Raw genomic sequence first — 13,036 nt, forward strand, 5'->3', positions numbered from 1 at the left:
TCCCCGGCCTCGCTAAAATAAACCCTTTTACAATATAGACTTTTCCTTCCGATGAGGCTCCGGGCAGCGCCGAGTCACGTTTCAACTCCATATCGAAAAATAACTCTTGAAAATAGCAGCGGTGCTGGGCAGGAGGGGTGCGGGGCTGGCGCGGGTGCCAGGGCGGACGCTGCCATCTCTGATTGTCCTTCCCTCCCGCCGCTCGCGCCGTCGCACATCCCGCCGTGCCCCAGCCCTGCGCCGGCGTCCTCGCCGTGCGTCCCACGTGCCGACACCTCTCTTGTGCTTACACCCAAAGGCATCCGTGCCCCCCGCCCCAGGCACAGCGGCCCCCGGTCATCGCCGATGCCGTGCCCCCCCCCCTTCCCTCCAGCCCTCCGGGGCCGATTCCCATGGGAAATCCTGGAAAGGTCAACCGCCGGCGGGCGCCCTCGGTGCTGCGCTTGCGGGCTGTGGGGGGGAGCGAGGGGGGCCGGGGCGGGGGGGCGAGCGGCGTTTAGAAAGGGGGGTGATCCATGTCGTCCAGCCAGGAGGCCGGGCTGGTGGGAAAGTCTGGGTACCCGACGCTGCTCCCCGTGGAGATGTCAGAGGTGGGGCCCCCCCCGGCCATGGCCCGCAGCGTCTGACTCACCCCCTGCGCCCCGTGGGCCACCAGCCCCAGGCTGCCGTCCATGGCGTAGTCCAGCCCGTTCAGCAAGGGCGGGTGGGACGGCAGGGAGGAGATGGAGGACGGCGACTGGGGGAGGCCGTAGGGACTGCCGTCCCGCAAGTCCTGGTACGACTGTCCCGTCCCCTCCATGGAGAAGCTGCCGTTCAGCAACTGTCCGCCCGCCACGTCCCCCACGGTGCCGTAAACCCTGTTGGTGTGGCCGAGCTCGGAGAGGATCTGGTCTTCTGCCGGGGAGAGGAGGGAGAGCAGAGGCGGGGGGTCAGCGCAGGGGGGAGCCCCGCGGCCCCCCCGCCCTGCGCCGGCGTCCCGCTCACCGCGGAAGCTGAGCTCGCTGTCGCTGACGCCGCAGTCCTCGGCCGAGCTCTCCTTCTCCAGCTTGCTGCCCCCACGGCTCCGCTTGACGCTTTTGTAAAACTGCCCCCAGCGATGCCGCCCCGCGTCCTTCTTCAGCCGCTTCTCCTTGGCCCGGCGGTTCTGGAACCACACCTGGAGAGAAACAGGGATGTCGATGGCACCACGGCACCCTGACACCCCTGTACGCCAGCACCTCTGCAACTTGGCATAGCAGCACCCCTGCAAGGCAGCACCCTGGCACCCCGACATCCCAGCATGCCAACATCCATGCACCACTGCCACCCAGCACCCCTGCAACCCAGCATGCCAGCACCAGTGCAACCCAGCACTCCTGCAACCCAGTACACCAGCACCTGTGCAACCCAGCTCCCACACACCCCGGCAACCCAGCACCCCTGCAATCCAGCACCTCTGAAACTCAGCACCCCAGCTCCTGGGCACCCATGTCACTCCAATACCCCTGCCACTCCTGCATCCCCTGAAGCCTGGCACCCTTGCAACCCAGCACCCCAGCACCCTGGCACCCCTGAAACCCCCCAGTGAGAGCCCTGTGTCCCCCTTTGCTAGGGGCAGGGTGGAGAGGGGCATCCCCATGGCCTCACCTGCACCACCCTCATGTCAAGCCCTGTCTCGGAGGAGAGCTGCTCCCGCACGTGCCGGGCGGGTTTGGGGGAGTTTTTGTAGGCGTTCTTCAGCGTCTCCAGCTGCTTGGCCGTGATGGTGGTCCGGGGCCGCTTAGCACCCGCCTCGGAGTCATCTGCAAGCAAAGGAGCCGGTACCAGCCCTGACCACAGCAGCGTGAGCAACCCCGAACTGCCAACCCACACCACTGGGGAAAAGCTCCCCAGAACCAACTGCCTCAGAGCCCTCAGCAACACCCTCCCGCAGGTACAATGCTGGCGACGTGACCCACGGCCACCCTTCAGTGTGAGGCCCTGCCTCGCAGGCCTTTCGGGGTGCCTACCGTTCTGCTTGGCAGTCTCGTAGTCCTCCTTGCAGACCAGCCGCCCGTCCTCCATCAGGTAGAACTCGTCGCCCGTGGCCAGCTGCCGGCTGCAGATGATGCAGGCGAAGCAGTGGAGGTGGTAGACGAAGTCCTGGGCTTTGCGGACCACCTGGGTGGGGGGGATGCCCTGCTGGCACGCCGTGCATTTGGTCCCAAAACGCCTGAAAGGAGAAGCGGGAGACCCTGAGCCCCACCGTGAGGTGGGCTTTGGCTGGAGATGGGGTGGGGACCAGGAGACAGGGCAGAGTTTAAACCAGCGATCAACCTAATTATGCATGACACTTCACACGGCAGGGGTTTATCTTCTTCAGTGTGAAAGACCAGCCTAATGGAGCTGAGGAAGGTTTGATTTTAATGGTTCTTTTAACTAATGCTTATAGGCTGCCTGAATTTCCCCTGCAAGGACAGTACATATTTCATCCACATTAATACCAAATAAATTAATTACACCACCCTGCTAGCATGATGAATCCCAGATTAATGCAGAATGATGGGGCTCTTACACTGTAATGACAGCCCGACGGCTGCATTGGGTGTGCTGGCTCGGATTAGGCATAGGCCCAAGCAAGCCCACAGCATGGCTGCAAGGAGCGTGCAAGGAGTGTGCAAGGAGTGTGCAAGGAGCATGCGAGAAGTGTGGAAGCAGCATGCAAGGAGCGTGCAAGAATGGGACAGGAAACGGGGAAGGAGCATGCAAGAATGGTGCCAGGAGAGTGGAAGAAGCACACAAGGACCATGTGAGAATGGTGCAAGAAGTGTGGATGGTGCCTGCAAGTGAGGCAGGAGAATGCAAGGATCGTACAAGGAGTGTGCAAGGAGCGTGCAAGGATTATGTGTCTCACCCAGCAGCCCCCGCAGATGGCAGGCGCTCTGCTGCACCCGTGTGTGTGCACCCCGGGCTGTGGCAGGGTGCGGTTGCCCGACGCAGACATGAAGGCTAACACCCAAATAACACCTGGATAACACCCACATAACACCTGGATAACACCCAGGTAACACCCACTGTAAATTAAATTAAGGGCGTGAGGGCAACACATGCCACGAGGTGGTGGCAGCACGGGAGAACATCAAAAATAAGTGACGTTGCCACTGGGGTTTTCAGCATCAGCCGTGTGGGATTGCCATGGGTCAGATCCCTGCCTCCCACCAGCACCGCAAGCGCTCTGCTGGCTCTCCCCTGCTCCCCCCCAGCACCCCTAAACACCCCATCAGCAGGGCACTGGGACCCCACGGAGCCATCCTGGAGTTGCAGCAGCAGCCCGGACAGCAAGGCCATCAGAATGAATCTGTTCCTTACACCTTGAACAGCCCTCTCTGCTTCAAAGGAGGCAGCCCAGGAAAAACCAAGCCCTTTGGCCCACAGCCCCAAGGCTGCAGGGGTGCACGGTGGCATTCTGGGGTGTCCAGGGAGTATAGGCACCCCCCACTGCTCCCCCGAGGGCTGAACATCCCCTGATCATGCAAAATCACTCTGCAAGCCCCATGGCTGCCTGTGCCCTCACACCGTCCAGAAATCCAGGGCACAGCCACCAAAGCTGGGTCCCCAAGACTGTCCCCAAGCCACACTGGTGTCACCCAGGGACAGGTGGTGGGCACCGGGTAGGAGTGGCACTGGTGTGATTTCAACAGCTGCCCACAGGGGTGTTGGAAGCAGAAGGTGAGGAGGGAAAACCTGTTTTGTCTCATTTTCTGGGCTTGTATCCTAAAGGGAGAGTCCCCTGACATCTGCTGGGGAGACCTCAGCTCTCCCGGAGTCAGCTGGGAGGGAGGGAGGGATGGGATGGGAGATGGAGGGAGGGATGAAGGGAGGGAGGAGTGGGAGGGAGGGAGTGATAGGACAGACAGACAAACGATGCTTCTCTGTGCCCAAGGCTGAGCCGGTGCATGCTTTGCAGCCCCCCTCGCCCCTCTGTCCGTCCACACCCCCCCTCAAAGAACACTTAAAGCCATTTTACACTCCCCCCTACCAGCATCCCGGGGTTTTTCCACACCACCTGGGGATGGCCGGACCCAGGACAGAGCTGCCTGAGGCCGGGGACCAAGAGTGATTTGGGAGAAGGAAAAAAAGATGAAAATCAAAAAATCTGGACTTTTCGGAAGCAGCTTCTGAATTGCAAACCTGTTTCTGAAGTTGGCCTTAAATCCTCACGTCCTCTGCAGGTTATCTATCCCAAAATCAATGAGCGGTTGAAATAAAGGTGAGGCGAGAGCCCGAGCGAACGCTGAGATGCTATTGATTGGCACCAAATAATCCAGGCAGGACCTCATCTAAGAAAGTCGCTGATCTTTCAACTCTAATTAACATTGATTACCTGCACCTTTTGGGCGACTATTTAAATGACTTGGAGATTAATAGGGTGGAAAATATCAGAAGTGAAGTGTTATTACCCAGGCTGTAGCGGCTGCTTTGACCGTCGCACGCTCCCCAGCTGGGAAGGAGAAATTCAAGCTGCATCTTTGTCCCTGATAGCTGGAGGGTGGGCACGTAGGAGGCCTGAGAGCCCGGGGATGGGCAGGCAGGGAAAGTCCTGCCCAGGGCTTAGCATGGGAGTAATTGCCATCGGTTGGTTTAGCCGGTGAGCCAGCGGCTGGGGGGTGATGGGGAGAGCTGGTGCAGCCGGGGATGAGCAGGAGACGATGGCACGGGGAGGTGGTCCCGGTCCCCGAGGTGCTGCAGCTGCTTTTCAGCTGGGCCTCATCACCTGCAGCCGGGCAGCAAAAGGCACCCGCTGGCCAGGATCCGGCCCTCCCCCCCGCAGGAGGTGTAAAGCAGCACCTCTCCGCTTCACGGCGATTCACCGCCAGCAGAGCTGTGCCTGGCCCCGGTGTAACACCCTCTGCCATCCCTTGGGAAAACGACCATATTTCGCCAGCAGCCAGGGACTAGAGCATCCCTGCTGAAAAGTCCATTTTTAATGGGAAACGGGTTGTCCTGTCCTGCGGGAGCAAGGAAATGCCGAGGCTGGGGCATCACAGAGCTCGGAGGCAGCTGTCAACAAAATCAAATGAGGTTTTCATGCTACTGGGAGCAAAAAAAGGATTTTTTTTTTAAAAAAAAAAAGGTAAAAAGACAAAGGTAAATGGCATCAGCAAAGCCCAGGCTCGGGCAGGAGCAGGCAGCACTGCCACTGCGTTGCGTGGGTTTCTCCTGCCCTCTAGCTCTGAGCGGAGCCCGGGCTGCTGCCGAGCAGCTCCCCATCCCATGGGGGTTGAAAACCAGCACAGGGGAGGGATGGGAGCATCAGGGCGATTTGGGGCTTTCAGGAGGTTACAGCCCAACAAACAGCATCCAACCTGTGGCAGCTGTAAAGCACCAACATTTCCTTTATTTCCACGACAACAACAACAAAAAATCAAGATTTCGGAGAAATCACGCTTAAAAATAGGTTGTGTGTCTACTTCACAGGCGGGGAGACGCCACTTTCGGGGGGGGGGCTGTGCCCCCGGGTGGTACTCACTTGAAAAAGTCCTCCTTGCAGTAGACGCTGCCGGCCCGGGAGAAGCAGCGGTCGGCCAGCTGCATCTGGCAGTCGGCACACTTGAGGCAGGAGCTGTGCCAGTGCCGGTCCAGCACCTTGAGGATGAACTTGTCCAGGATGTGCTGGTTGCAGCCGGCGCACTGGGGGATCTCTGGGCAGGGGGGGAAGAGAGAGAGAGATGGAGAGAAGAGCAGCGTCAGCCACAGCAGCCCCCTCGCCCCTGCCGTGCTCCCACCTGGCCGCTGTGGCTAGCAAAGCCCCGCGGTGGCTCGTGCTGGTGCTTTGCGGGGTGATGAGCTGCCACCCCTTGCCTTGCCGGTGTCCCAGCACATCTTCCTTTGCAAACCTTCACCAAAACCCTCCGGGATAGCAAAACCCATGGCCCTGCCATGCACACACACACACACACACACACACACACACACACACACACGATGCTTTTTTCCCTTCTGCACCCTATTTTTCAGGCCATGCTCCCCGCCTGCCCCTCGCTCCCTCCAGGACGGCATCCTGCAGCCCCTGACCTGGGACACGGCTCGTTTCTCCCTGTGGCCACCACCCTCCCCCAAGGGCCAGGCTGCTGGGGTGACTCAGGGGTTCACCCACAGGGTCCCCACTGTGATCTGGGGGTGCAGGACACCAACCACCTGCACCCCACCCACAGAGGCTTTTTCAACATGGGCAAATATCTCTTCCCCACCACTGTCGCTGCACCCCGAGGACCACGAGCCACCCGTGCTGGCCACTTTGCATCCCCCCACAGTCTAACACATGCTTGGTCCCCAGGCCCCTGGTTTTCACGTGATGGGAAGAGCACATTTCCACCCGCTTCCTGCCATCCAGCCGGGGTGTGACAGACCCCTGATGCTGGAAACAGCAGGGAAAGGGGGGCTGAAGCGAAGCCATGCTGCAGCGAGCAGCGGTGAGCAGGGGAGAGCAGTGGTGGTGGGTCCAGCCCCATCCAGTGCCCCCCTACAGCACCCATGCTATGAGAGGGTTCTTGGAGAAGGAGGGCTTTTCCTAAGGCAAGATGTATACCCGGCCATCCAGACTCCTATACAATGTCTGCCTATAGATGGACAGCTTCTAGAGATCTGGAAAGCCGGATATTTATCTCTCTCTCTATCTGCCCATAGTTCAGAATAAACGGGAGGTGCTGTAAAAGTCTGCAGGAGAAGATTGCCCGGTAAAAGCCCGGCACATCATGCTGACATGCACGCATGAAAGAAGATTGATTTTAGGGGGGAAAAAAAGAAAAAAACACCATGCCCGTAGCTGGAGTGTAAGAGCAGAAGAGATGTTTATGCATAAGGGCTGCCTCCCTCTCCTGCCGGAGAGCGGCTGACAGTAAATAGCAGGGGTGGGGGGGTGGAGAGGGGGTGTTGAATTTTTTTTTTTACACTGCTACAAGTGCTGGGGAGGCTTAGGAGGGACTCTGTTGTCCCCGCTAAAGCAGCCGAGCTGGGTGGCTCCTTTACCAACCTACGGTAAAACAAGCCCCCACGGGCAGCAGCTCGGGCTGCAAGGGGCAAGGGATGGGAACGGCAGGAGCAACCTGTCCCCCCCCCGCCCCCCAGACACGGGTCCTGCTCTCCCCAGGGGTGCCGCCTGCTCCGGAGCGCCAGGAGATGCCCTGCCCCGGCCTGGGGTGTGCTGGGGGGCTTGGTGGCTGGGAGAGAGGGGGACCTTCTGTACCCTAGATTGGGTGCTACCAGGGAGGGAAAAAAGGGAAAAGGGAAAATAGGAAAAAAGGGAAAATAGGAAAATAGGAAAAAGGAAAATAGGAAAAAGGAAAATAGGAAAAAGGAAAATAGGGAAAAGGGAGAGAAGAGGGGGAAAGGGGGGGGGGAAAGAGGAAAGACAGAAGAGGGAAAAAATGAAAAGACAGGAGGTGAAAGAGGAAAGAAAGAAGGGGAGAAAAAAAGAAGGAAAGAAGGGGAAGGAAAAAAGGAAGAAAAGAAAAGAAAAGAGGAGAAAAAAGAAGAAAGAAATAGGGGGGAAAGAGGGAGGAAGGGAGGGGGAGAAAAAAGATGAAAGAAAGAAGGGGAGAAGAACAAGGAAGAAAAGAAGGGGGGAAAAACGAAGAAGGAAAGAAAGAAGGGGAGAAAAACACAGAAAGAAAGAAGGGGAAGAAAAAAGAGGAAAGAAAGAAGGAAAAAAGAGGAAGGAAAGAAGGCAGGAGAAAAAAGAGAGGAAGAAGAAAAAAGAAGGAGGAAGGAAAGAAGGGGAGAAAAAAGAGAAAGGAAAGAAGGGGAGAAAAAGGGGAAGGAAAGAATAGGGGAGAAAAAGAGGAAGGAAAGAAGGAGGAGGAAAAAAGAAGAAAGAACTAGGGGGAAAAAAGAGGGAGGAAAAGAGGGGGCAAAAAAAAGGAAAGAAAGGGGGGAAAAAGAAGAAAAGAAGGGGAAGAAAAACAAAGAAAGAAATAAAGAAGTGGAAAAACAAGGAAATAAGGGTAAGAAAAACGAAGAAAGAAAGAGGGGGGAAAAAGAGGAAGGAAAGAAGGTGGGAGAAAAATGAGGGAGGAAGGAAAGAAGGGAAGAAGAGGAAGGAAAGAAGAAGAGAAAAAAGAGGAAAGAAAAAAGGGGGGGAAGAGGAAAAGAGCACAGGAGAAAATTGTATTGTTACAGCCTTAAACAACATTATTTTAAAATACTTCAGGGTACTGACATGTGTCTCAAGTGGAGGCAGTTTATTTTATCATTCACAAGGTTGGATAGTTACAATCCCAGTGCCCTTCAGACCGTATTTATTGCTGGCATTTAAGCCTGTGTCGCATTAACAACAGTAGAATAATTTTTTTTAAAAAAATTATCTACATAGGTCCCCCTTCTCCTTCTTGCTCTGAAACCCCCTGGATGCTTCGCTCCCCACCTCGGGGTGCTGCTGAGAACAGCCCCACGGTTGCAGGTCAGCACTGGCCACATTTTCCACGTTTCATTTGTTAAACCTATTTCAGAGCAAAGTGAAAGCCGTTGGCACAGGGGATGGCACGCAGCACGGCATCAGCCCCAACAGCGGGTATATTCGGTGGTATTGCAAAGTAAATCGTTCTCATTTATTTTGTAAACATGTATGCACGTTTATAAAACATATTTTTTTAATATAAATGGTTATTTATATAAACATGTGTTTGTAAATACATATACACACGTACTCCCATGTGTACGTACACACACGCACAAGCTAACACAGCTTTCTCCTTCTTAAAGGCAGCAACACAGCTTAATTTCAACAAGCAAACAACTGCAGCAGATAATATAATATCTTCCTCCAAATTTCCAAAGAAATTTTTTTTTTTAAAAAACAAAAAACCTATTTTTTCCCTCCGATCTGTCCATAGATGTACAGCACCAACCAAATGCACACGGGTCTGTGCATGCACACCGATGGGCTCAACTCACATCGACTTGGCTGCTCTCCCCTCTACTAAAGAATAATAATAATAACAACAATAATAAAAAGGGGGGGGAGCTGCCGGGGTAGCACGAGGTGTCCCAGTCAACCCACCGGTTTGCCCAGCACACGCAAAGAGAAAAATATCTTAAATACAGCCCCTGCGCTCTGCTTTGTGCTTTGCAACGGAGGCGGCTGCGCCGGGGCCAGCTCCGCGCTGCCTCCCTGCCTGCGGAAAGCCTCGCATTTATTTCGCTTGTTTTAACTAAATTATTTGATATAACAGGAATAATATCAATGGCATTATGGGCTGCGTGGCTGCGTTTGCCCAGCAGCATCTCAGGGCTGGCTCTGCGTGCAGGGTGGTTTGATGGATGCTTCGGCGGGCGGACTGGGGCGGGGGGAGACACAGAGCCCCACGACCCCCTCCTCACCACCCCAGGGACCTGGGGGGCCACTCCAGAGATGCAGCAGCCTCCATGCAAACCGCCCCCCACACCCCCCCCCCGCTGATGTGCCCGGGAGAGGGACCGCGCAGCAAGTGCGCATCCCTGCCTGCCGCCGGCGGCCGCCAGGGCAGGATTTGGCCGTATCCCGTTAAAAGCCGTAACCAGCCCTGCAATCCCCCCTCCCTCGCCCCCACCCCCCCCAGCACCCTGCCACGCACCGGGGCACCCGAGCCGTGGCCTGACGAGCTGTGCCGAGGGCTGGCCCCACGCCGGCAGCGCCGCCGCCGCTGCCGTGATTTATTAGCCGCGGGTCCATCTTTCCATCCCTATCGCTTCCCGACGGAAAAAATTTAAAAAATAAAATTTAAAAAAAAAATAAAAATATGGAAACTGAACAAACTCGCGGGTGGCCTCAGAAATCCCTCAGAGCTCAAACCCGAGGGCGGAGGCAGCGTCTGGGGGGGATGCGCACCCCGCAGCCCGGCTCCGCACCACGCCAAGCAAACCAGCCCCTTCTTTGGGGGGTTGGGGGTTTTCTGGTTGTTGGTTTTTTTTTTTTTTCCTTGCTTTTAAGGGGAAGGGATCATCACCCGCGAAAACGAAGGTGCTGCAGAACGGGTGCCTCGACACTGCGGGTGGAAAACGGGAGCACAAAGGCGGTCCGGTACCCCGGTACCGGAGCCTGCACCAAACACCCGCCCCAAGGAAAGCACCAAGTCGGGGACTCCTCGAAAAGACTTTCTACGGGGAGAAAACCTCATTCCATCACATGCAAATAAACCCCAAACCCCCTCCAATTCATTTCTCTGCAGCGTGCAAACGACTTTCCCAGCGGCGATTAATCAATCCCCCTCCCAGCCCCTTGGCCAGAGGCTGGCGGCACCCGGGCACGATTCCCACAGGCTTTGGCAGAAGTTTTTACTTCGGTGAGATTTGCAAAACAATATTCATAAATAATATACGGAATTATATTTTTTAACAAGCCCGTCTGCAAGGCTGAGCCGTAGCTAGGTTTGTCGGGGGAAGGCTGGGCTCCCCAAAACCTCGCTGAAGTAGATGCTGTAAGACACAACCCCTGCTAAAATAAGGAGGATAAATAGAGAGGGAAACCTGCGATTTAACACCGATTAGAAATGAAAATGTCGCGTATTTTCAACGCTCACCCGATGAAATATGGAGGTGCTGCTGGGGGGGTGACCCCGGCGCAGGCAGCGGGGCTGAATCCCCCTTGGGGAGGTGTCCCTTGACCGGGGGGGGGGGGGGGGGTGTCCCTTCGCCCCGGGGAGCCGTGCACATGTGTAACTGGTGCAGGATCAGGCCCCAAACCTGTAACGCCCCGGGAGCTGATGGCCGGGGGCTCGCAGTGGCCGCAGGGCTCAGAGCTGGAGCAGCGGGGAAATTGCAGAGCGATGGAAACTTTTATAGCAGCCCACCCTCACGTATTTTGTTCCTGCCACTAATTTTTGAGCTTAAAGAAATATAATAATAATAATAATAATTATTATTATTATTATAACAACAACAACAAATGGTTGGATTATTTCCTGATAATTCCTAATATACGTCAGTTAGGACAGAAATGCCAATGTCACGGGCAGGAGAGTTTGGTGGCACCCGGCAGGGCCAAACCAGGGGGCTTTGCTGGGGCGATGGCTGCCCAAGGGCACCTAATTTAGCTTTAAATCAGTAGGGCTTCGGGGCCATAAACGCGGCCCCGCGGCTGGGAACCGGGGCCGTTAGTCGGTGGCAGACCCCCGCCATCCCTGAGCGCTCCCGCTGGGATTTTTCTACCCCTCTGCTGCGGTAAAATACGGTTAAACGGACCCGCCTGCACCCCCCAGGGCCGGACAACCGGGCCCAAACGGGGGATAACGGGAGATAACGGGGGATAACGGGGACAGGCCCCTCAAAGCAGGATGGGGACTGGCTGCCAGAAGTGGCGGGGTATCCCTCTGTGTCCCCCGAAATGTCTCCCGGGGCTCAGGCCCGTCTCCCCCCGTTCCCCGCCGGGGCTCCCTCCCCTCAACTTTCCGGATGCCCCGGGGCGGGAGGGGGGGGGGGGGGTAGGCCATTGCCCGGCTCCCCTCGGGGGGCTCCCCCCAGCTCCGGGCCCGCAGAGACGTCCCGGTTCTCCGGAATCGTTTGCAAACGGAGAGAAATAATAATAATTATTAATACTAATAGGGGTGTGCGTTCACACGGGCTCCCCCCGCGCGGGGCTCGGCCCTACAGAAACGGGGATGCTGCCGGCCCCGATGGCTCAGCCCCGGTGTGTGCGTCCCGCTGAGACCCGCTCGGGTCCGTACGCCCGTGGGGTCCGTACACCCTCGTGTACACACACACCCGTGCACCCGTGGGTGCAAACATCCACCCCCGGACGCGCTCATATACAGCCCCACAGCCCGCCCGAGCCTTCGCACCGACCTGTAGCTACAGCGCGTCTATGCGCTCCTACAGATAGGGCGGTGATTTTGGGGTAGGCGCAGACACGGCGGCATCGCCCCACGCCCCGCGCGGAGCCGAGCCGAGCTCGCCGTCCCGGTAACACGCGCGGACGCCGCTGGGTCCCTTCCCACCGCCGCCGCTCGCCCGTGGGGCGCTGCCTGTCGCGATAAACGATATAAGCGGGGGGGTCGCGCGCGGCGGGCGGGGGGTGCGCGGGGGCGGGCGGGGAGCGGGGCACCCCCCCCCCGTACACACACACACACACACACACACACACGCGCGCGCTGTGCACTTGCACACGCGCTTGCACAGGCAGAGCCGGAGGAGCCGCGGCCGCGCCGACCTCCCCGTCGGGGCCGGGCCCGCAGCGCTCCGCACGGCTCCCGCCGCCGCCGCTGCCCGCCCGCCCGCCCCGGGGCATCCCTCACCCTTCCGCACCATCCTGATTTCCACGCTGCTAGACACGGGGGGGGGGAAATAACGGGGAGGAAAGGAAAAAAAACCCAAACGCGCCCGAAGGGGGAGCGGGAGGCACCTGCAGCCCGCAGGGCGCTGCCCGCCCTGCCCCGCCGGCCCGGGGCCGCCTTTGCGGCAGGGAGCGAAGGAGGGAGAAGAGAAGAAGCGTCCTTACGTTGCACCGGCACACCGAGGATCTCGGGAAGCCCCTTGACAGCCCCTTCGGCAGCGAGCGCGGAGCTTTGCATCATTTTATTGGCCCGGGGGGCGGCGGAGGGGAGAGAAGAGGGGAGGGAGAGGTGCGGCCCGGGCCGGCGGAGCCCCGCGGCGGGAGGCGGTGCCGGTGCCGGTGCCGGTGCCGGTGCCGGTGCCGGTGCCGGTGCCGGCCCGGGCGCGCCGCCGCAGCTGTGCCCGCCAGCGCCGCCCGCCTCCCATTCATTCACCCTGCGGGGAGCGCGCCTGACGTCACCGCCCGCAGGGGGGCGGGGGCGGGACGGGCCGCCCGCGGCCAATCGCCGCCCGCCCCGCGCCGAGGGGGGCGGGGCATGACGGCGGAGTGGGCGTGGCTTGTGGGGCGGGGGCGGGGCCTGCGGGGAAGGGGCGGGGGCTGGGGGCGCCCTGCGGCCGCGGAGCACCCCGGGGCCAGGCCCGGCCTCGAGCGACTGGCGCTGTCGCGACATAGCGCTGTCCGGTGCCGGGCAGCTCAGGCCAGCGGTGCCGTTGGTGGGAGAGAGCGAAGAGCCCAGGCCCCGGTTTCTGCCTTCGGGGCTCAGGGACCTTCTCC

General features: G+C 58.5%; 1 protein-coding gene across 1 annotated transcript; it reads right to left on the minus strand.

The window, feature by feature from the left end:
- Positions 1–496: 496 nt before the first annotated feature.
- Positions 497–12,659, minus strand: LHX4 (LIM homeobox 4). The gene is made up of 6 exons (XM_074831683.1): positions 12,428–12,659; positions 5,489–5,660; positions 1,989–2,191; positions 1,627–1,781; positions 985–1,156; positions 497–894 (listed from the first exon to the last, which is right to left on the minus strand). Exons 1-6 carry the CDS (start codon positions 12,501–12,503, stop codon positions 497–499), a joined length of 1,176 nt encoding a protein of 391 aa, XP_074687784.1. The 5' UTR covers positions 12,504–12,659.
- Positions 12,660–13,036: the final 377 nt, after the last annotated feature.

This window comes from Strix aluco, chromosome 8, assembly GCF_031877795.1.
Source record: "Strix aluco isolate bStrAlu1 chromosome 8, bStrAlu1.hap1, whole genome shotgun sequence".
In the NCBI taxonomy this organism is placed as follows: domain Eukaryota; kingdom Metazoa; phylum Chordata; class Aves; order Strigiformes; family Strigidae; genus Strix; species Strix aluco.